At 38.2% G+C, this 25,007-nt stretch overlaps 1 protein-coding gene across 15 annotated transcripts in view; it reads left to right on the top strand.

Annotated features, from left to right (window-relative positions):
* RGS7 (regulator of G protein signaling 7) overlaps positions 1 to 25,007 on the top strand; it is a 256,688-nt gene that overhangs the window by 213,506 nt on the left and 18,175 nt on the right. For 5 of the 15 annotated variants that reach the window (XM_042795913.1, XM_042795912.1, XM_042795909.1 and 2 more), the window contains 7 exons: positions 43 to 141; positions 883 to 944; positions 2,466 to 2,576; positions 3,042 to 3,167; positions 10,854 to 11,040; positions 14,423 to 14,512; positions 15,775 to 15,828. In XM_042795913.1, the coding sequence (XP_042651847.1) occupies positions 43 to 141; positions 883 to 944; positions 2,466 to 2,576; positions 3,042 to 3,167; positions 10,854 to 11,040; positions 14,423 to 14,512; positions 15,775 to 15,828 (729 nt within the window). The other 10 variants (XM_042795922.1, XM_042795911.1, XM_042795919.1 and 7 more) reach the window with 6 other exon arrangements.

The raw sequence follows: 25,007 nt of genomic DNA, 5'->3' as shown, positions 1-25,007 counted from the left end.
GGATTGAAAGCAACTACCATTGTTCCGTATTTTTTTGTGTAGTCTGTCTATGGCTTACAAAACGACATTCGAAGTCACAGCCCTACCCACACACCAGTACCAGAGACTAAGCCACCCACAGAAGATGAACTACACCAAGAGGTTTGAAAAATAGCTACAAACATGTACTATTAAATGAACTTTTTAGGAAAGTAGGTATTGAACCAAAAATTATCGTAACTGGGAAGTTGTTCAGAACAGGTCTAGCAAACGTTTAGTAAACATTTTCCTTGTTTTGGATATATATGGATTTAGGTATGTAAATTCTATTAAAACTCATGAGACAAAACCTGACACTTTTTGTATATTGCATTAGACGGTTAAAGGCAATTAGCAGCATGCCAGTTAAGAACCAGTAGGTTCTTTGCATAGCTAAGCCCATCAGCCCGTTCAGCAGTAGACAGCTTACTCTTCCTTTCAACACTGATTTGAGGTTTGGGGGTATACGGATGTCTCTGTGCATACATGTATGGGTTCTCACATTTATCTACTGTTAATGCTTCATTAATCTTTCCCGAGGTGTTAGAATTGGGAGAAGGTAAATGTCTGAAGAATTAGTAGTTCTTTTCAAGAATCTAAAAAAAGGCTAATTGGATTTCTGTTGATGAACCTTTAGGGAAAATGTTATATTGGGTCCCTTTTTTGTCTCTGTATGATCTTTTCTCTTTGACGGAAAATTCCATTTATTTTAGAACTACACTGGTGAAATGTTTTAACTCAGATATATTTCTCTTCTGTGCCCTAGGATAAATTAAGGTTAAATTATAGCTGTAATAAAAAGGTTATGGAAATCGAGTCAAGCAATGTATTACTCATAAAACTCTTTGCCTTCCTTCCTTGCAGATTAAGCACTGGCAAATGCAATTAGACAGACATAGATTAAAAATGTCAAAAGTTGCAGAGAGGTAAGTATATTTTCACATCTTCTGGTTTTTCAATTAGACATAACTATTGGGAAAATATCAGTATGAAATAGCTTCAAAGAAAGAGAGACAAGGGAGCTCTGGTGTCATAGACATAACTGGTGAGAGTTTACTTTGTGGGAGGGGGGGTATGAAGTTCTTTTATTAGTAAAAGATGGCCCAGATATTTCATGATATACTTCTGATAAACCCAAGAGTCACTAGAAGAGCCTCTGACCAAGTGGTTGCAAGTTGCACCTTGCATTGTCAGGAAGACCAGATGGAAATAGGTCTGGGGTTACTGTTCTGATATTTCAAAAGGGCAATCACTGATAAAGCAAGGGAAGTGCTTGGCCGGGCTGGGTGAGGAGCTTGGTGCTTGAAGGAAGTGAGTCCGAGCTTACTTTGGGTCAGAAGATGTAACGCTAGTAAGAATCTTTCTCCAGATAAGACCAGAATTCGTCAGGAAGGAGCTAGAAAGCAAATAAAACAAAAAGCCCCTCGGAATGACTGACTACAACTTAAGTAGAGAACAGGTAGAGAAAAAGAATGCTCTACCTTACACATCAGAGATGGTGAAAGTTACAGAAAATTGAGCTGCATAAGACTTACTAAAGGAGATTAAGCCAAATATAAATGGTTCTTCATCCTCTCCTACACATTTGTACATGTGTGTCTACTTAGATATGTGTATGTATATACACATACAAACACATAAATATATATTTTTAAAGAGAACAGGCTAAGAATTTGTGTTTGGTGAACAGTAAAAATGGAATACAGACTAAATGTAATAAGAATGAAAAAAAAAGAATATTTGTCCTCACTTCTCAGTAATTTTTCAATAATTGTGAGGCAAAAGGAAACGGAAAGCAGGAATAAGGGCGTGGGAGGTGTAAATTACCATAATACAAGCAAAATTTTTAGTGTGTTCAACTGAGTCGGACCGCTTAATGAATTCCAAAGAATTTGGAAAAAAAAAATGGGCTTTTTTGAAAAGCAATAAACTTGGGACTAGTGCCATTAGATTAGGAAATATTAAAAATATTAACTGTATTTAAAGGAGGAAAGAAGGAGTCTTAGCAGCTGCAGGGCCGATAAATATGACCCGAATAGCATGCAGTGTTTTAGAACAGATTTTAAAGGAACTGGTAATTAAAACCATAGAGGTATAAAACATGTTCCTTTATGAAAGCAAATGTGCATGGAAGAGGTTGGTTGTTTTAATTTCTTAGTGCCTAAAGGAGCCCTAAAAGGAGCTGTGTGAAGTATTAGGCAACTTTGTACTTTATTTTATGTCAGCTCTTGATAAGACCTGAGCCGCCACTCCTTCTTCAGGGATCACCTTTTAAAAGGTTTGAGCAAACCTATTTTAGCCTGAGCTTGTAGCTGACTTGTGAGTGTGTGCACACCCAGCTACCACGGTTCAGTTGCCTTGATGTAAGGTAACTTGTTAACTGGGGTAACCTGATTAGGTTTCTTCACCTCCTGACATGACAATATTTGATGCTTTTGTTTTCCTAGTCTATTAGCTTATACAGAGCAGTATTTGGAATATGATCCTTTCCTTGTGCCCCCTGATCCCTCAAACCCTTGGATATCAGATGACACCACTTTCTGGGAACTGGAGGCAAGGTATCTAGTTTTATTTCTTCTCTTGGGTTAAGGGGATATAAGATGCTTCTCTTGAAATGTGAAGATTTCAGACACAAGTATTGCAGGAAAATACAGAGACAGAAGGGCAGTGCCTTTGGTCTTTCCAGCTTTACAGTTTCATAAGATGGGAAGAGCTATGGATTAATAAATCTGTGCAAAAAGTTATAGTAACCAATTTCCAGGGTTCCAGCGAGGGGAAGAAGTAGACAACTTTTTAAATATGATAACATTTCCTAGTTGGAAGTCCTTATTCTTCTGTGCAAACGACTTCATCTTGTGTAAGTACTAACAGCCTGGTTGCTCATCGCTGAACATTGCACAGATATGAGCAATCTGGAAGGTGATAAAGTGTGGTTGAACTTTAGGACTTAGTCTAAATTAATGAACACAGACTATTAGAATACTGAAATGTTGCTGTGGGTTCTGTTGTTTTTTCTTCTGTAGCAAAGAGCCAGGGCAGCAGAGAGTGAAACGATGGGGGTTTGGCATGGATGAAGCTTTGAAAGACCCTGTGGGAAGAGAGCAGTTTCTCAAATTCCTGGAGTCAGAATTCAGTTCAGAAAATTTAAGGTAAATCAGAGGGGCTTTATTTTTTAATAGCTTGTAAGGTACATTGCAGGGAGGGGGGTTTTCTGATACCTTTCTTTTCATTTTTTGACCCCTTCAAAAATTTTCCTGTGTCTTACCTTTCAGAATCCATTCATTCCGATTGCTGCCTGCTCCCATATTCAGGCTGAGGGAAACATAGATATAGTTAGCAGAGACTCAAAAGAAGCATATTTTCCCATTCGTGTCCAAATTTTGGTCAAACTATCCATATAAGAGCTTTTATCTCAGCTCATTTTATTAAACAGTTTTAAAACACTGACCCATTCAAAGCCTGTTCTGTATCCTTTATTGAGTCAAATTTTATGAGAACAGTAAAATTCAAAGACTTTCACTGCTGGTCAGATTTCTGAGGATCATTGGTCTTTTTAAAATCTCCACCAAGATTCTAGTACTCATGGATCCAACACAACAGAAGTAGTGTGACAGCTAGCTCTCAAATTCCTCACTAATTGCAAAATGGAAAGGTGCTGCTAGTGTATGAAGCTTATGTTTTTTTTTTTTTTTTTTTAATATATGTACAGAATTACTTCTAAGTGAGGGAGAACAGTTATTTGATTTTTAAAAATTATAGTCCATCCATTGGCTAATAGCATGTTATCATGTTGCTGTTCTAAGGAAGTCATATTCTGGTAAGAATTATTTCAGAGGGATTAATAACAGCCTTTCTACAGATAAATCAAACTATACATAATACAAAAGCACATGCAACATATTTTTCTCTTTATTTTACCTTCTTGTCAGATGTTATCTGTATCACTTCCCATTCACCAATAGCGTAGGAAGTATAAAATCCTATCTGCACACATTCTAGAACTCATAAAAGTCCTAAACTACTTTTTCTCTATGCCAGTTCTCACTCTGAAGTGGTGCAGCATAGCCATTCATACTAGAATTACATTTATGTAGCATCTTACAAGAGGCATTTAGCATTTTGTGGTGTTGATTCTTGAATGCTGAGTAATTGCACAGACCTCCTTGTTGTTAACTTAAGTTTGTCAGCAGAATAATTGGAGGTGGACTTTCCTAAATTGCTGACCATGTTCAAATTCAAACATTGAATTTTGCATCACAAACGTATATTAGATACTCTAGACCTTATAATCTATTCTAACTGATTTGTTTGCCGTTACCCCATGGAAATATGGCCTGACCTGTATGTGTATGTGGATAACTTCATTAATGACAGATAGAGATTTTTTTTTTTTTTTAAATTCCAAGTCATAAAATGAAATTTTTAAGATCAGAATAATACTAAGCAAATAAAAGGTATTTTTTTTATTTAAAGACAATCCTGGTAATTCCTTATGCATAACAGCTGTTCAAACATGAACCAATCCAGCCCAGAGTGTGCTGCAGTTTCTGTGCTTTCTGTGATTAATTTGTCTCTCTGGCAACTAGACTGTTACCCACATAATCCCTAGCTCTTTCTTCTAATCCTATTTACAACACTAACCACAAGCAAACTGCAAGTGACTGATCCAGAAAAATTCCCTAGAGAAATTTGTTCAGAGCTGATTTCTTGATATGCCATCTACTCTTCCGTCTCTCTCTCTAGATTCTTATATTGCATTATAAAACATAATGCCTGAACGATGGTGAATATGAGCTTAAAGGCTGTCCCTGGGAAGGATCAGGCAGGGGATCAAACTTCCTGCTTTCTGTGATGATTAACTGAAGAAAAACTGTCTCACAAGCTCATAATTATGTTTATGAATTCTCAAACTGTAGGGAAATCAATACCCGTTAGGCTCACACAGTAAAGTCAGGTTAGAAAGCATGAATTTGGAAAACTTGTTGTGTATGGGAGTCAAAATGTTATAGATCTCAGTAGCAGAACTGGGAAGCTTGTTGGTTTCAAGCATTACTGCTGAATAAACCTTAGATTTAAAAGACCACCAATTTCTTTGCTCATCTGTTAACCCCACTGTAGCAATTTGGGGGTTTGGGGTGGTTCTTTTGGATTTGACAGCCACGTTGAGAAAAAGTTTTACTTCCATCCACATCTTCTCACTTCAGGAGAATGAAATCAAGTCAGTAGTTGGTTCTATTCCTTTTACAGGTCTAATCATGATAAAATTTACAGCAAGCACCTTCAAACCTACAGTGGCGGGACAGACAGCTGGGACCCTGGATTCAAGCCACCAAGCGCAGTACACAGGGTAGAGCAGGAGACTGCAGACACTACAGAGAGATTCAGTTTTAGTTGATTAGGAGTCTTATACCACACTTTGGTGAAAGAAATACCAAAAGTGTGAAATGATAAGTCTACCAGATACACCATTTCTACTCAAGTGCGATTATCTTATGTAGCTAAAAGTCCCAGTGTTACTGTTTCATTAACTTGGACTGAGAGTGTCTAAGCTGGCTGAGAATCTCATTCTTAGTGGATATAGATCCTGTTTTAAGGAACTGAACAGGAATGAAGAAACTTGAACCATGAGTTAAAACTAAGAACTGTGCAATGATTAGGAATGCAGTCATGTTTCACCTTCTTATTCTGTATCTCTGTGCTTTTTTTCTTTGCCTGTAAATTGGGATTAATAGTATTTTACTCTCTAAAGGGGTGTTGTAAAGTATAGCAAAGGAATAAAACTGTCTAAGCACTTCTGTCAGGGCAGTAGCTTCACTACAGTGCGATTGCCATTTGCTAACACTCAGACTGGATTCTGCATTCACCTAACACAGGCATTGACTTGTAATCTCTTGTCACCATGCAGATTTTTTCAAGGGATCACTTTGCCTGCTGCTCACTACACAGAACAAATAGCTAAAGTAACATACGGTTTGCATAATAGATTTATCGGATTCCCACTGGCTATTAAAAAAATGGTGATCATTGTTTAAAATTCACAAGACTTAAGTTTGAGCACTAACTGGTAGTACTGAGCTCGGTCACAGGGCTGTCCAGGCACCAAAAAAAGGACTTTTCAAAGAGGGTGAGATAGTGACATGAATCTTATTGCAATGTGGCACCTAATTTCCTAATGCAGCACCTAATGGGCAGACCTAGTTTCTTTCATCTCTGTAGAAAATCCCCATTCCTCTCTGTATCCTTCCTTTATCTGTAGTACTGCAGAATTCTTTAGAAACTTAATATTCATATGCTGACTGTAAGTTTGCTCCCAAGTGGTTATTTTGTAGAAATTGCAGCCTGTAAAGATCTAAATGATTTCAGGCCTGCCAGTCTGAAAGCCTGTCCAAGTAATTACGCCGTGTTGCAGTAGGTGTGATCTCCAAGGCAGTGCTAAGACTGCAAAAGCCTCCTAGGTTAGTGAAGGGAGAGTGGTGACAGGACATCTTCCGTGATGCACAGAAGGAAAAAGCTGCTGGACCCTTTGCCCCTTCCTTTGATCCTCATTTATTAGCTTCCGTAATGTGTGAGAAAATAGGAAAAAGGGACTTTGAGTTTTGGTTGTGCAGAAAGAGAAGAGAGGGACTGAGGAGTTAGCTAGATTTAGATGTTTTCTCTCAATAAATTTTCTCTGACCATCTCCCTGCAAGCTGAGATTTTGCGAGATGTTTATTTTGGACTCATCCATTTAAGTTGCGGTAGAAATGTTCTGTAGTGGAGATAAAGGCTTCAATTATGTCCTGTAGGAAAAATAAATAAAAACCCACATATACACTACTAAAAATTTTCAGTTGCCTACAAACTGTTTCAGTCATAGTGCTTAATTTTATGTTTAACTTCAGTGGTTCTGGTTATTCTTTTAATAACACCATAACAGTGGTTTTACTAGAGAAGAGGGAGAATGGTGCAGGAGGTTGTTTTCTTTTTAATCCAGCCTGCTTCACTTTCACTTTTTTTCTCTTTATTACTGATCACCATTCTTGATGACTTGAAACGCAAGACATTTCTGTCTTCACTGATGGTGGAGGAAAGAGTTCTGCATGTTACAGAGTATGAAGATTGGTTAACTGTCCTTGATGTCTGTCCTGCAAGACTGAGCAGAAGTGTTGGTAATAACACTTTCCCACACAGCATGGGCACTGGTAATGTTTTCCCTTCGCACTGTTGATTATGAGACCCCGTTTTGGGTGCTAATAACTTGATCAAACTTTAATCCCCAAGGCTGGAATTGCCTGTGCTTTATTTCTCATTCAGACTCAAGCTCAGACTCCAAGTCCCAGCGATGTTGCCATTTCTGCAGATTAGATGAGAAGAAACTAGTTGCAAGATTTAATGATTTTCTCTGTCATTTTTTTGAAGACCTTCAAGCACTATTATTTCTTGAAGCTTGAAGCTGTACATGGCAAGAAGGTGGACTCTAGGAATCAGACAGTAGTCTTTCCTGCTCCTAGGAAAATGTTAGCTGATTTTGCCCATGGAGGTTTTTGTTTGCTTTTGCTGAAAATACTGAAAGGTCTGTCCTCTGACCTGTTGTATTATGTGCACTGGGTATAAAGCCCACATAATTCCCACTTTACTGTCTCCACGTTCTGCCTAAACCTCACACATTTTGTGAAGAAACACTGCAACCTTTCTCACATTCTCTGTGTTCCTATGTGCTAAATTTAACTGATTAGCTTGATCTGGGATCTGCTGATGGCTGCATCTGACATTTAGGTCAGTTAATGGGACGGAAGCTGTGTTGCAGCTGTGCTATTTATCTGGCAAGGCCATTCTCACTTTGAAAGTAATCCAGCTGGAGGACATAACCCCCAGATGTCTTGCAATGTGTCTTACTATGTCATGGATTTATCATATGCTTATACACTCTCGCTCAGCTATACCTCTGCAGAAGGCAGAAGCAAGGTTTAAACCCAGCTACTCGGATCACTTCTGATGGTACTGAACATCTTCTAGAGAGGGTCTCCATGGCAAAAGTAAACCTCCACCAGCAGGAGGTAGAGTTTCATCCAAGGGCAGAGAGACTGAGCTCTAGTTTCTTCCATGAAGTAGCACTAAGTCTGTGTATATCACTGCCCAGAAAATGCCATTGGGTTACCCTCTCCCCTCTCCTGCCCTTGCACATATTTACTGTTGCACACTGCATGCTGTTTGCTACAGGAGTCTTCCCTTCCTCTGGTCACAGCTCATGAGGCAGAGAGCTGTAAAAGGGGACAGGGAGCTCTTTTGATTTGAGGCCCTGTGCTGAGGTCTTGCAGGCTCCATTTCAACTTCATCTGTGCTATTGGTTGCCATGGGATATTCAGAAAAGTTATTTTTGAAAATGCAGGAGGTAGCAGCCTTATTTTTGGCATTTCCTAACTTTGCAGATTTGACTTTAACTCTCTGTGGGAGCAGGGCAGGCATTTTTTCTTGAAAGATCGGTAAGTAGATTAAAATATTAAAATGTGTGTTGGCTGTGAAGTAAGCACTCTAGACATAACATACCACAGAAATCAGCATTTCCTTCCCACTTTTACAGAGATTTCTATATTTAGTAAAATAAAATTAATCTGTCAAAGAGCTGGTGTTCAGCCTGTAAGGATGTATCTATACAACCTGCCTATTCTATGCTAGAAGCTGAATGTTTCCTCAAAGAAATTAAATTTATCTCCCATCTATTTTCCTGTAACTGAGTATAACCTACTATGCGGAAACAGTTTACTTGCAAAAGAAAATAGCATCCTAAGGCATGTTTGTGGTGACTTCCAGAAGTATTGGCAGTGATATAATGGAACAAACAAGAATGTGACAGTTTTGAGCTAGATCCTCAGGATGTCTGCAGGGTGACAGAAAATGTGTGTTTACAAAGAACATCATTCCCTTTCATTTTTCTATTCCTTACCTGACTTCGATACACATGAGTAATCAGTCAGCCCCAGAAGATGCGTTTGAAGGGGTTAGCACTGCAGGATACACACTTTTAAATGCAAATATCGAACGCAGTTTAAGGAAAACAAAGTAGGTTGTCCAAATTTGGCAGAGTGAACTGAATTAGAGTTTGTAAGCTGTGCAGTTTTTAAACTTGAGTTATGAAGCCTCTATTCTTGCCGCATTGCCAGCAGATTCTCAGCATACATCCTCAGGCTCTGTGCAGATTTGTGTTCAATTCACATTGCATTTCATAAAGATAAGTGATGCTACCCAGAATATTTGAAACTGAAGTTCTTCTGTTGGCACAGACTCCCTTTGTGACCTTGGAGAAACCACTGTACCTTATTACATTATTAAGATGTTTGCGAAGCTGGGACAATATTACTTCTCTGTCTTTTGGAGAATCTTAAGGGATCAATAGAGAGATTGTGCTTAGATACTATGGAAGTTTAAGGGTGTAGAAATACCTAAAATAGTCATCTCAGTAGAGTGAAGCTGACCATAATGGCTTGTGAGTAATGAGCACAGGCTCCTTCCATCTGTGCCACAAAGGAGTTTCAAAACAGGACTATGAAGGACTAATTGCTTCCTGGAAGGTAAATCACCTCAAGTGAAGAATGTCTTATAGGAGGAATACTGTCAGGTTTTCTTTGCTATGCTTTACTCTTAAGAGTTTTAGCAATAACTGTATTAGAATTTGAATTGAGGGTGGTGTACTTTTGCTTTCTAGGGGGGTCTGAGTATAATTCCACCGTTCTTCGCCCCTATCCCATCCCTGTTTAACTAAGCTGAGAGAGCTCAGTTTGATCTCACAGTGTAAGCAGGGTAGAACCACATTTTGAAAGTGAACCCAAATTATTTGACAGCCTTGTAAAATCAAACATTTCACAGTTTCACAGTTCAGCTTATCTGTTTCATAGGATCAACTCTGTCAAAACAATAATGAAGAGTTCTGATGGTATATATTACATATTTAACAGAGTCTAACTTTGATTGAGCTCTTGTGTGAGGAGAACTAGGAGGTCTCCACCGTGTCTAAGCATGGGATCCTAGTTGAATATAGAATTATTTTGTGCAGTGAGAGTCTGAACACCCACAGAAGAAATAATGATAAAACAATCATAATAGCAAATCAAAAGTGAATATCAAAGCTTATAGCTATCTAGCTGTGATCAAAAAGTGCTCAAGACTTTTTTAGTAATCCTGCTCCAGACTAAGTGAGCAGGATACAATGTACTGGCTTGCACTGTATGTGGCTGCCTCGTACTGGTTTGCTCTGCAGCAGAAGAGAAGAGAGAAGGGGTACTTCCATTCAACATTTTGATAAAAATATACATAGAAATGCAATGCTGAAGAAAGAAATTAAATTATAGCAGGCAAAACAAATGATTTCCCAGTTTATACATGATTCATGGAGTAATTGTAACAAAATTACAGTTACACAGTTCATAGTTTAGCAGGACTCAGAGAGATTCATGTAGATAGCAAGAACATAAGTTCTTACTAGCTTTTGAAAGAATGTCAAAAAGCATTAGGTTTATAAGTGATAAAAGCCTTGTGGTTCAGGTGAAATGAAATCTCAGTTTAATTCCAGTTAAATGGAAACCTTCCCATAAGCAAGTTACCCATACATAAGTAATGAAGGATTTCCCACCCATCTCATGAAGAGGCTTGTAATATTTGCGTCTTAAGGTGGATTGATTGCCTGAGACAGTATATCTGAATGCTGGTCCCAACATAAAATCACAGGGGTTTCTTATTTTAGCATGTTTTAGATTAAGCCTTGAGTTACTTCATTTTTTTTTTTAAGAGCAAAGAAGATTGTGAACACTTCATTAAAGATTATACTGAATTGGAAGTCAAAATGCTGTATTGTGCCATAGGTTCTGGTTAGCAGTAGAAGACCTGAAGAAGAGGCCTATCCGTGAAGTTCCTGCCCGCGTCCAAGAAATCTGGCAAGAATTTCTTGCTCCAGGTGCACCCAGCGCTATCAATCTAGATTCAAAAAGTTATGACAAAACTACACAGAATGTAAAGGACCCTGGAAGATACACATTTGAAGATGCTCAGGTCAGTTTGCAATCTTGTTCAGGGACATTTGAAATAGAATATTGGCTAGTGGAATCTATATGCATAAAATAAGATATATTTAGGAATTAGATGGTAATGCTCTGTTTCCTAAACTGGCATTTTGGCAATGAAACAGGTAATATTCTTTCTTTCATGTGACCTATGAATTATTAAAGATCTTCACGAAACTTCTGTGTCTGATATAGAGGCTTCAAGTGGGCTTCAAGTAGAGCAAAGCATATAGTGCAGTGAAAAATGTATTTTCATGTTCCTGTTTTCTTAATTTTCTTACTCAGTTACATTAAGAGAAAAGCTTGCCCCACACACACTTTGATTTCTAGTTCTCAAGATCTTTCTCTGAAAGACTTCCCTTGATATAGGCTCGATGTCTGTTCTCTCAATGCATGCCCAAAAGTGTTGTTATCATTTATAGGAGTCATAGGTTCCCATCATGAAAAGAACACAACCCATGTGAGAAATAACATTTTGTAAGAGCTTGTGCAGAAATATCGTCATTCACGGACGTTGTATATTCTATACCTTCTTAAACTACTATCTAAAGAACACTGGGCAAAGATCCTAAAGATCTGCTCTTCAATAATTGGTATTACAGCAATAAAGAACAGTCTATAAATGTCTTATTTGGATTTTGGGGTTCTGATTTAGTCACAGTTTGAATACCATCATCAAAAGATACTTTTGACCAGAGCTAGATTTGTGAAAATGCTTTTATTTTTGACATTGGAAGTAAAAGTTAAAAAAAACAAAACAAAACAAAACAAAACAAGCAAACCAAAAAAACAAAATGGTAAAATACAAATCTTGGTTTTCCTCAGAAGAAAAACCAATTACTTCTGTATTAAATGCAACACTTCATGTGACTTATAACTTAACATTTCATCTTTGCAGACTTCTGAGAAAAGCAATAGAAAATAACTGGATTCACAGTAAAATTAGTAGAACCAGTACCATCCTCCCTTTTTCATCAGCAGCCCAGTGATGAAAAATTAATTATTAATGCAAAGTGAAATGGTGTCAAAAGGAGAGATTGAGATCATATCCCTGCAGAATTTCCTACAGCTTGATTATTAGGTCATCATCTTGGGAGTCAAGAGATGGTGCTGCAAGTCCTACAAAGGAGAGAAGGAAATTGAATCAGGGCTTTCTACTTTTTGGGAAAGTGCCTCTGCCCTAAATAGGAGGGGGAATAATTCTACCACCTTTTCATTTTGCTGTTATGAGAATAACAACCTATGATGCAACGATAAAGTTTCATTAGACACTGTATCATACCCACTGTTTTGAAGTACTCTACATTAAGCCAAACACACAATTTTTGCTTGCATCTCCTGACCCCCTGGAGATTTAGGAATGCAGAGTATAGCAAAGCTGTAAATTACACAAATAAACAATCTAGCAAGATTAAATGCTTTAAAAAATACGTCTTTGCAGTTGAGTCAGAAAAGGACAATTAAATTCCTTGCCAGTATCCTTTTTTTTTTTTTTTTTTTAATAGGTGTAAAATTTCAACACCATATTACTTTCAGATCTCTTTTTTTTTTTTTTTTTTCCCCCCTTCATTTATGAAAGATGTGGAGTATTCAGTCTTTATGCAAGAATGACTTTTCCTGCTGTCAGACCTCTGCTTATTTGATCCAGTTCAACACACAACTTGAACGTGGAAGCCTCCATTTCTCTGGGAAAAGGGGGTAGACTGCACTGTACGTGTTCTGACTTGAAGCTTTAGGACCTTTACAACGTGCCCCACCTGAAGTGGCAGGGTTTTGTCAGGAGCAGGGCTCTGCCTCTGCAGCAGGCTCTTTGTGGCCTGCCAGCTGGGAAAGAGACCGCTTATAAGTCACCCTGGCAGCCAACAGGTCGTTTAATTGTGGTTACAAGCATTCTGAAAAGCATTGCTGGACTTGAAAGATGGCACCACAGAACTCCATGTCAAATGAGAGTGATACATAAGTTAAAATAGACTGAGTGTGCTAAATAACATCCAGCCTCAATTCCTGACTAATGTGTGCATTAACAATACTAATACAGACTAATTTATTCTTGCTTTTGCAGGGTTGATTTTTTGCACAGAAATAACATTTTAATGCCCATCACTATTGATACAGGAGCAGTGCCCTTTCTGCTCTCTATTGGCTACTTTCACAGAAACTGAGTGGCATAAAAACTCCTCAAATGAACAAGCCTAAGTTCTGAATATACATCAGAATTTCTCTACTTACTGCAAGAAATACAGTGAAAGGCACTTAGAATAATTTATAGAGTTTCTAATACAGCAAAAATTAAAAATCCACTTTTATTTTACCTTGCCATAATTTTCAAGCAAGGTGGTTTCTTGTTTTTCTATTCACTAATTTTATGCAGTAACAAGATGAGAAACAGTATTTACTTTACAGTTTATTTGCTGCTTCCTTATTGCTGTGCTACAAGTTTCTTACAGTAAAAGGTAGGGTTTGAGTAAAAGTTAAAACAAAAATAGCTAATACAATTCAGTGGATATTTTTTAAAATATTTTTTGAGAGTATTTCCTACTCCAAGTGTTTTTTTCTACAAATCTATTTCCTAACATTATAACTAGAGTTAGAATTACAAAATGTCCTACATCATAGATTTTTAGTTTTTCATTTTTTACAGAAATGAGAATGCTGCATAAAGAAAAGCTCTATAAACTGCCTGTGTCATTTGTTTTCTGGATAAGGGTTTCCAAATTTTCATATGCCTCTGAAGAATAAATATCTTGGAAATTAGATTAGTCTGGAACTGTTTTTCAATTTGCATATGTATTTTCCTTTTTATGTTGTCAGCTGGATAGCAGACTGAACATGTCAATGGATGCTTTTAAGAGTAGCCAGGGGATATCCTCCCTAACTTAAGCACTTATTTGTGGTGCTGAATTAGAAATCCAGTACCTTTCCCCAGCTTATGAAGTCAGAAAAGCATTTCCAGAAACTAACCCAGAAAATCTGATGAGGAAGGATCCACAGCTCCTGATTTAGTCACTTAGCTAGACTGACTAATGTAAGGGAGGTTTGAAACTGAGCCTTAAGCTAGGAGCAGCTGTAAATTCTTAGAAAAACAATTCTGTAGTGAAAATAGGGACTATAGATTAAATAAATAATAATAAAAAAAAAATTAAAAAGCTGTTCTGTGGTCCTTATACATAAAAAAAACAGGTGGGATTTCTGCTTTAAGAATAGAGAGCAATTCAGCCTTAGCTTCAGAACTGCAACCTGTAATCCTGTAAGACTTTCTATACAAAACAGTGCTTGCTGGTATACATTCCACAACTAGAACATATATGACTGCCTCCTATTTTATATATGTCTTCTTTTATGGGAGTAACAGCTCCTTCTTTCCCTTTCAGGAGCACATTTACAAACTGATGAAAAGTGATTCTTATCCTCGTTTTATACGATCCAGTGCCTACCAGGAGCTGCTACAGGCCAAGAAAAAGGTATTGGTCCATCTTGCCTTTGTCTTGCCACTGTGCAAAGCGGTGGTTATGTTTGCAACAATACTTAGTCTTCTCTCCCCTGTGCCAGTGCAACTGGATATCTGGTAGGTGACCAGCTTGGCGTGTTTGGAGGGTCACATACACACAGGAGTTCAATATACATATATGTGTATATATCCTGCATGCGGGCATGTTTCAATAAGTTAATCTAGCAAAACTTATTTTTATTTTTACATCCCATATTGTACTGTTTTCTCTGTTATGAAGCACCTTAAATTGCAAAGTGCTTTACAAATACATTAAAAAAATAAAATAAAATCCCAGAAGAATAGTCTTTCATGTTTGCAAGTTTGCTTATGTAATAATTGTTGTTCTCTTTATTCCACCTATAAAAGCTACCGAATGTGTTTAGAAACCATCTTATTCATATGAATAACTTCTAATTTCAACTATAAATATAGGGGCTTCCTAATTCTGTTTCTTTCCCTATTATTACATGAATAGTTTTGAGTAGGCTAGGCATCTGACTTGAAAGACTGATCATGTCACACTTCGGCAGAGGCTCATGTCTTGGTATGTAATACTTGCTTAGAAAAGCCCAGATTATGGAATGAGTTCTGAATAGACACAGCCCATACTATGTGGAGCACCTGGGCAATGCAGATTTCTATAATGATAAATAATTTTATTAGTGGGCTCTAAACAGTAATCTCCTAGATTCATCTGGGAGCCCTGTACCTTGCAAAACCAGGGCCCCAGTCATTACCGGAACAAGGTAGTTATTAACACCATAGCATTCTACTGTTTATAATGACAACCTAAAATTATATGAAAGTACTGTGTGATTTTGTTTTTTGTTCAAACACTGATTTCTGAAGTTCTAATATAGAAAGAGATGTTGAAAATACCAGAAATCTACAACTGTCTGTGTGAAGTCCTTAAGTTTGTGAATGTCAGTTCATTAACACAAGATGTGCACTTCATTATTTCTTTTTATTTTCAGTTTTTCTTTTAAGTCAAACCAGTTTGATCCCCATGAAAAATTATTTTTGTCGAATACTATATCTGCTTTGCCCATCCCCTGTTTTGCAGAGTCCCATTACAGCTTCACACCTGTGTTTGCTTCCTGATTTATACAAACTTTGTTTTGCAGTCCATTGTTTCATCGATCCTTCTTTTCTACTCCATTTTTTCTTGCTTTTCTTTTTCCCCTCCTTTTTGTTTCTTTTTTTTTTTTTTTTTTTTTTTATTTTAAATTTAAGTTGGAAAACACTCTGGATCGTCGAACATCTTTTGAGAAATTCACACGCAATGTGGTAAGTTTGTTGCCTCGGAAGACTAGTAAACCTGATGGGACATCCTTCTCCCCTCTCCCTCACTGATCCCTACTTTCCCTTTTCGCTTCTCTAACTTGACAGTTAAAACTGTATTCATCACAGTTTGTGAATTTTCCTAGAAATGACAGCGTTATAACATGCTTTCATTACAACCCCTCCTCCCTAGTTCCCTTTCCCACTGACCTTAGTAGTCACACATGGAGGAACGGACCTTTGGGAGCCATGCTTTTTGCATTAGGAAGCATGAAATTAGTCACTTTTTTTTTTTTTTTCTTTTTTTTTTTTTAATTGTAGTAAAGAATCTGTGAAAACTTGCTTGATGTTGTTCCTTCTTCTGGTGCCTCCCAAAATAATAAGTCTAACACAGTTTGAATACATTGGATTTCCATCCTGTCTCCATTTTATTTTACTAAAAAATAATTAGTCCCATTTTTTTTTTTTTAATTGGGCACAGGGAAAAATAAAAACAATAATAATTTCCCTATCTTCCTTAATGTCTAGCACAGCTTCTTCAGGACCAAAGAATTCATGCTGATGATGCGCAAGGGTTTGATTGGGATTTCATTTTGGTGATGGACTACAAGAACTGATTTTTTTTTTTTTTAATATATAATTTTCAAAAGCTATTTCATGAAGGTAAAGAAATGAAGGCTGGTAAATTTGCTGTGGGCATTCTCTTGCCACCTGCCAAAAGATCCACTGATTTCCTGATATGTGGGATTCTTTTTACTTATCCAGTTTCTTTGGATTTTTTTTTTTAACATTGTGAAAGTTCAAACTAAAGCATTCAACGCATTTATTTTTGTAGGGCAGAAACATCCCTATTTTCCCATGCCATAAAAACTGTACACCAACACTGAGGGCGAGCACTAACCTGTTATGAAAAGAGGTAGAAAGATCTTGGATTATACTCAAGTTTGTCTGCATTGTCTGTTGAATTGTGCAGGTGACGCTGCTGTGTGTGTGTGCGTGTGTGTGTCCGTGGCTTTTTCTGTGACCTGGTTAGTGGAGCTGTGTGCGTTGAAATGAAAAATATGAGAGCTTTCAGCAAAGATCATGGTTTTTGTTTTCTAGTTTCTAGGTAAGGAGAAGCAGTTCTCAGAAACTGCCTCCTGTATAATGAGGCTCAAGAGTATTTCCTGAAGTATTTAAAACATAAATATATATCTACTTTCTAGTAATCAAAAAGAAACAGAGTGAAAGAACAAAGTTTTATGAGGCTGTGGGAATATCTCACATGTTAAAACAAAACTGTAATTCTTTAACTACTTTCTTATAGGTAAAGGCTTCCTGTAATATGCTTTGAATCCACTGTAATCAGGAAGAATTTTGGATTCAATGGGACAAAGTCAGTAAAGGACACTAAAAAGTAAATAAACAGCCACAAAGGAAACTATCCCAACGTTTGAAACAAAAACCCCTATATTTTGCATGGTGGTGTTGCCATAGCATGTTTCAGTGTGATTTGTGTGTTGTCTAAGCAGGTTGATCTATAAAACAATGTTGTACATGATAACATTAGATGTGATAATTACATGGTAATTCCATAGGAAGTTCCACATTAATAAAAGAGACTGTGTTAATAAAAGAGAGTGTAGAGAGTAGGTAGTACACCCAGGTCCTCTAAGAGCCAGGCTCTTTCCCAACCACAGTGCTTGGCAAGCTGCAATAACTACGTTTGTTTGTGGGAGTTTAAACAGCCCACATATCAGAAATTGGTTATGGTAGAGAGTATGTAACCAGGTGGCTATGAGGGGAGAAATAGCAAACTGCAGACAGATGTGAGGAGAATACAGCACAAAAAGGGAAAAAGTGAAGACAGACTGGAAGGCCCTCAAATGACTCCCCAGTAATCCCTCTCAGAGCAGCGGTTATCGATAACCCAGCAGTTCTGTGCACAAACACTAGAGCATTGTGCCCTGCAGGCGTGCCCAGTTTTCATTGTGCTAATCTCAGGGCAGAAGTACCAGAATAGAAGGATGCCAGAGATGCAAGGCAGGCCCAATAAACCAGCTGTGAGCTAGAAATGGGTATGAGGATTTCTGGATGTGAAGCCTTAGTGCTTCAGCAGAAGAGGGAGATTCGTTTTTCACAGAGCAAGCTATGAAATAAAAACTGTGGTTTTGCTTTTCCTCAAAATACTACCTGTGAATCCGGGTGGAGTCTGTCAAGTCGGGTCAGGTATAAAAATGAAACATGTCACTGCTAGACCTATATTCTCTATTAGATCGGCAGCTCTGAGGCTTGCAAATTAATCCAGAATGTCAGGATGCTCAAGTGCAAACCTTTTCTCCAAGATGACTGAATTCACATCACCCACTGCCCCAGGACCCTTTGTCACCAGGCATCCTTGATCTTCTGTTCTTGCTCTCGATTATGACGAGTTTCTAATACCTAATTATCTATCTTGGTACAGTGGTTCCAACTAGCAGTGATGAGGGTAATGTTTCTTGGAATATCCTGCAGTGTACTGATTAACTTGTTCAACTGCAAAGTGAGAGACTGTGGTATAGATTTGTTCTTCTGATTAATACAGAAAATAGGTGTGAAACAGGTCTTCTGCAACCTGGATAAATGCTGTTATCTTTGAATGATTTAGTAAGATCAAAATTACAGTTTCTCATCTGTTCTGATGATTTAGAAAATTTAGACTAATTTTCACTGTTTTTTTTCTCACTTATATCAAAGTGGATTTATATTGAACTAAATCAGACCTCAAGTTTTTTTCTATTTGAAATGTTTTAAAAAAAACAGTAACCTTGGTTGTGCCTAGGGACTGAACCTGCAAAGATGACCTTGTAATTCATAACGTGATTCGTTAAGATGGAGACTATAAGAGGCTCTTGATGAGTGATAATTGAAAGTGGGTTATACTCGCTACAGAAAGCATTTGTTAAACTAGAAAGTTTAGAAACTCTGTAAGGGCAATCCCTCTGTACTGTTCCTTGAATTAAGTGGAAATAATCTAAAATAATGAGTCATTATTCTAGTTTGATGGAGAAAAAATAAAAGTGGAGCTATATACACAAAAACCCCCTAGGCTCAGCTCTGCATTTCTTTGACATTGGAGAGTTTTCCTTCCAGAAAATTTTCAATAAGTTGGTGCACTTTATGAAATCCCTAAATGCTCAGCTTAAAAACATTGGCTATTTAGCTTGCTCTGTAGATTTTATAGTGCAAAATTGCTAATGCCTTTGGCAGTCCACAACGGACAATATGAGTAGCGTTAGAAACAGGTCTGCATTCACGTACAGAATAGATAAAGTAATAGCAAACTGGAATTTGCTATATGTAATATTTATTACTGGACACTTTATAGTGTGCCTCTGAGTAGTAAGCACAGCTATTCTTGGTTTGCCTCACTTACTCACACTTGCGGGTATTGCATGAAAATATAGAGCACGTACACTTCAGCACTGCTGGAATGATGCCACTGGATAAGTGCCTTGCCTTGGAGGAACACTGGCAACCACAGGTGTCACAGCTCTGACTGAGAGGCATGGGGAGTGGTGACAGTGGGCTCTCTGCTCGCCCCTGGCCAGCTCAGCCCCTCAGGTTTCTCTTTGGGAATAATTAAGGTCTGGTCACCTGCAGCTCCCCAGGGAAGCGAGTAAGGAAGCTAAAGGCATAAGTCAGGGAGAAGGAGAATCTCGTTGCTTTCTACAGCAGTAGAGAGAGGGTAATCAGCTGTTGCTGTGGCATTTAAAACCTGGAGTTCTTCTGAGGAATTCACATGGGAAAAAAAAAAAAAAAAAAAATTTAAAATATAAAAAAATCAGGAAACTTCCTCTACTTCAAGTACTAACATCTACATTACAGAGAAAAAGAACAGGTGAATACTCACTGATAATGTTGATGAGAACAAAGAGGTCCATTAAGGAAACTTTTGTCTTTACCTTCTCATGTGCATTCAGGATTTGTGACAGCGGCAGACTGGTAGCCTGAGCAGGACACCTTTGTGAGCACTAGCCTGGTGCTTAGCTGTGATCACCAGTCTGGAAACCTGAAACAAAGGGATCTCATTTAAAGGGGAGTGGGCTAATTTCATTTCCACTCCATGAAAATTTTCTTGTCCCACCAGGAACGAAGTTAGCAGGGCAAGAAGGCGCAGTCTCCCTCCTCAGAGCTGCCTGGGGGGAGACACTCCATCATCATGTGTTGGTGTGAAGGCTTCAGACACCACCGTCAGTGTTAGAGTTTCATCTGTTGCTGCCCAGTTATAGAGAAAGCAAGAAAATGTGCTTGTTGCAAGTTTGTGATATTTTATGGAAATACAGCTGGTACAAACCAGACCAAACTCGGTTCATATATTAAAATATAGAGCCATCAGTCGATAATTATCTTCACTCACAACCTCATAAACAAGACCCCATTTAATAACTCTGAGTTTAAAACCATTATATCTTACATTATCCATACCCTCTGCAGCTGTCTTCTCCCACTTAGCTGAAAGAACTTGCTGACCAGTGTCCACTGATATTTTTCCCTTCCAAACCAGTAACATTAGACCATTTTGTACATGAGATGTGAAATGTGAAGGCCACTGAACACAGCACATTTTCACAGAGACTCAGTCCAATGTCACTTAACATAACAGCAAATTATGTTAAAATCTGTCCCTTTATTGAGAAACAGGCAGATAATATATCAATTTCATCTGTTAATCAAGAACTTTTTCTGTATAACAGGTGAAACTTACGTACACAAGGCTCTATTGTGCCAGATCAAAAGTGCATCTTGCCTTGAAATCCTGCAAAGGGCTGTATTTTTCTTGGGCATAGCATTGTGAATGAACTTCAATACAGTATCAGCTGTGGGATCTCATGTTCAATGTACAGTCATGGAAGAAATCCTTATTAGACTTCTGAATTTACTTACAGGTTATTCCTAAAATGTAAACCAAAAAGTAGCTAATCAGAAAAAAAAAAAAAAAATCACAAAGCTTCTTATTTGACAAATACAAAACAATAATAAAGATGATAAGTATTTGTAGAAAATAAGGGTTTTTCCCTTTCAGGAAAGAGATGGCTTATTGAAGTTTGACTAAAAAAAAAATTGATTAAATAATTGAAATTTTTAGTTTGGACTAATAATTACTCCAAAATCTAGTTTTAGGGGGTTTTCAGGAATGATGCCCAGGGTAATGAGGAAAATCAAAAAGGGCATCCATAGGACATGCCAGTGAGGATTGGCCTCCTTGTCCTGTTCTGCAGTGACTGGAGCTAAGCTTCTGTGCTCTGTGCTGGAAGAGAAGAGCTGAGGAGGAGCACTTGCACAGCCGGGTTTGTCCAAGGGAGCAGCCAGCGCATACCATTCAGGTATTAGGCCAGTGTCTGCCATTTCCCAGCTGACAAATATTTACCTGAGTCTTAAGCTGTTTGCAGGAATGATAACTGCAGAGAGGTATAGAAACCTGAGAGGTCAGGCCAAGGACAAATACACCAAAAATACTTGTCTAGTGCATTGGTGCCTTGGAAAACCTCATGCATTGCCCCAAACTGCAGATGGTTATTCAAGTTCAAACTACCCCATCTGGCAAGAGTTTGTAGGTTAATCACAAATGAGAGCAGCTCATTTACAAACGTAAAGACTGGTGCAAAAGGCGAAAGAAATCGGGAGTGTCACCCCATCTGGCATGAGTCAGAACAGGAACGCAGTTGCTCAGCCGCTGCCTCCCACCTATGGAGCACTCCAGAAGCGCTGCGGCCCTCGTGAGAAAGGAGCAGAGGACTGCAAATCCCTGCGATAGGCAGAAGGATTTTCCTGCACATGCAACCACTTAGCGCTGCAGCTGTGCTGACAACTCATGCCCCAAATTCAGTAAATGTTAACCTCCTCCCCTTCCTCGCTGTCTGAAGGAGAAATACAACTGCAGGGGTGGCTGAGAGCAGCGGCTTGTGCTGCGGTGGAAATCGAAGCAGAGTCCTGACCCCCTGAGGGGTGCCAGAGGAGCAAGGGCTGCCTAATCTTGGAAAGGGAGTTACTGGTTCTGCTCCCGTGCCTGTCCAGATGTGCTTCTGCCAGGGGTTGCTTATATACCGACTGTGTGTGTTGCACTGCGATGTCACCTGGGAGCTTTCCCTGCCGATGCCGCCGAGCTGCCGGTGTGCCGCAGGTGTGTGGCACATGAGCAGATGGGGAGCAGTGAGAGCAAGGAGGGTCAGTTCTCACTCTGCAGCTCATTTTGCTCACAGCAGGGTTCACGCTGTTTCTCTGTTTCCCAGTCAGGTGCATGGAGTTCTCATTTCTAGGTCTACCAGTATCGGTCCTGGGGAGTAGCATCTGCGCTGGCAATAAAGAAACATTAAAAAGTGAGCCATTGAGGTTGCTTAGCAGAAAGGAAGAGAATTAATCTTCTAAAATGAAAAGACTTGATCTTCCTCTATCATCTATTTCAACACCAGCCCCCATGAAAATTTCATATTGATTTCTTGCAAACCACATATGTACTGAGGTGGTTTCTGACTTGTTTGCCAGATTATTTGAGGTGTTAGTGTCATGATGCACAAATAGGTCAGCACATTTGTATTTAGCAGCTCATACATCTGTACATGGTTTTGTAATTTTTTCCCTAAATTCTCTAAAAGTACAGTTGGAAGGACAACTCTATGTTAACCAGTTAACATACACTAAAATAGGGACTAAACACCGAGGCAAATTGATTTCATAGTCTTAGATGTACTTGTTCACTCCAGCTGCTGTGCTGCTTCTTCACACTCTGACTCCCTCGTCAGGTTGCGTGTGCGGGGTTTCATTTTGGCTTGTGTATTATTAGTAAAATTGTTAAATAGTTTTAATTCCTATGTTCAAAGTGCACCAATACAGTGAAAAAAACTAATCCTGTTTAGAATTTGGCACTATACTTCTAAATGTTGATGGCAAGAATTTATTTAAAATATTAAGGATCTCCTTTTTATTCTTCAAACAAACATCTACTACTTCATCTGACTTTTCTTCCAATTATTCTTTAATCTCATTAGCACAGGAAACATTTTCCTACTCATATGCTCCACCTCTCAAAACTGGCCTGTGAGATGTAGTTTCCTAAATAAGAATTTGGCTTATGGAAATGCTATTAACATTGTATCAGAAAGAAATAGCTAGGCTCAGCTCTTAAATTATGACCCGAAAGGGATGATCCTTACATCAGTCTGTAAATTGAGTAAATCTGGAAATCTCCTAGAAGTGATAATTGCGAAACCCTATCATATAGAGCTAAAGTAACAGTATACTCTAGAGCAGAGTTTGAAAGAAATATTCTGCAAACTGGAAAGTAACAAATCCCTGCAGATCTGAATAAGGCGGGATAATTCTGTTTTTGTAGCTGCTATGGATTCTGTGTATAAAAATCTTATTTTCCCAATCAGAGAACTAAGTATGTTTCAGAAAAAACATGGAAGAAGATCTCTTAAGGAGGGTGTACCCTCTAAGCTATCACTTTCCCAGCTAGAAGATACATTAGAACTATTAGTCCGTAGAAAAAGAGCAAGTGTTGTTGTTGTTCAGATGGAGACTTCATATCTTTAAGAAGTGTAATACTCTCTGAGGCAGGGAGGGGAGGTGGAGTGGAATACCATCCAGAGAAATCCCGATCACTGTAGGGCTTAGGAGAAAACTTACCCAAAGACCAGCAATATCCAGGGAGCAAGTGATGTAGAATACAGAAAAAATTAGTCATGACAGATCACTGTGTTTAGAGGGGAAAATTCGAATAACAGGTAGAATGAGATTATACAAGTCAGATCAACTAACAAACAACTAGTTTTTGGCCTCCTCTTAGGTCAAAACTTCCTAGTTCACGTGACATCACAATTCATTCCTGAGATGCTAGAATTTGATTATAGTTCATCTAAAAAACTCTAGGGAATTTACAACTCCTAAATAATCAATTGTTGCAGATAAGACTAAAAAATTCTTTCATAGGTTTTATCCCACAAGAGCTTGCACAGCTTTCTAAAGTGCTATTGAGCAAATAGTTGTAATGACTAATAAAGAACTCCTGGTTTCATTTTTTTTTTAATTAAACAATTTATGTAGTTCAGTACTAAAGGGAACTCCACATATTTGCAGAAAGTAGCCAGGCCCGTAGACCTGTAAAATTAAGCACAAATAACTTAATGAAAGGCAAAGATAAGTGTATGCTCAATATTTTCCCAGATTAAGTCCAGGGCTGACAGTCATGACTTGCCTAACAAAACACTTAATTTTGGACATGCTGTTTTAAATTGTATTCCAGTGCCACACAGCTGTTGAGACTTTTTTGACTATTTAAAAAGAAGAGACATCTTACTATAACAGCTTGCCTGTTGCATTAGAGGAAAACATAATTTAAGGCTTATCAAGTGTCAAGAAGCTGTGAATTTAATGTAGGTAGAAAGTGACAGAGTTAAAGCTAGACACAGGGAAGAGAGCGTGCCACGAAGGACACCTTCCTTCTTTCGAAGAAGCAAATATTAATACTGTCAGGTGATATGGTGAACCTGATGGATGAGCAGTCTAACCCAACACTGCAGATCATGAGTTCCCTTCAAAATTATACTGTAGGGGAAATACTCATCCTAATTTGTTCAACTTACATTTCGGAGCACAAAGAATAAAATGGTTATTCTTCCTTTTGTGAAGACCCACTCTGATATATTGCATTTGAGCAAATGCTAGAAACCAACTTGCAGATCCCTGTGAGCATAAATTTAATTGATAATGACAATAGATATTAAATCGTGTAATTCCACTGAGTTATAATACAGTAGATGACTTAACAATTCATTCATATGGCAGAATAAGTTCATTTACCATTTACTGCAGAAAATGTAGCCTCTCTCCATAGTTACAGTATTTCTTACTGTAGTCTTCTTGAAAACAGTTTCATTTTTCTGAGTTGTGCACTTAAAATGACCAATGCAATAAATGTAAGAAATATCCAGCTGGAGAGTTAGACAGAGCCACTTCCTATCTGATGTTTTATGGTCTATTTGTGTTACATTATCAGGGTATGCCTGTGGTATTTTGAGGCGTAATGTAAGCTTGCTGTGCCAGCTCTGCCTCTTCTGGATCAGAGCCACGGTAGCATGTCCCTAGGAGACCTAGCTCCTTTTACGTGCCCTTAGGGGAGCTAATTCCTGTTATGTGGTTTCATGGCTTTTGTCTGGCTTAGATAA

This window comes from Tyto alba, unplaced genomic scaffold (genome assembly GCF_018691265.1).
Source record: "Tyto alba isolate M040663 unplaced genomic scaffold, T.alba_DEE_v4.0 Super-Scaffold_22, whole genome shotgun sequence".
Classification (NCBI taxonomy): Eukaryota; Metazoa; Chordata; class Aves; order Strigiformes; family Tytonidae; genus Tyto; species Tyto alba.
This window is presented reverse-complemented; position numbering and strand designations above follow the sequence as displayed.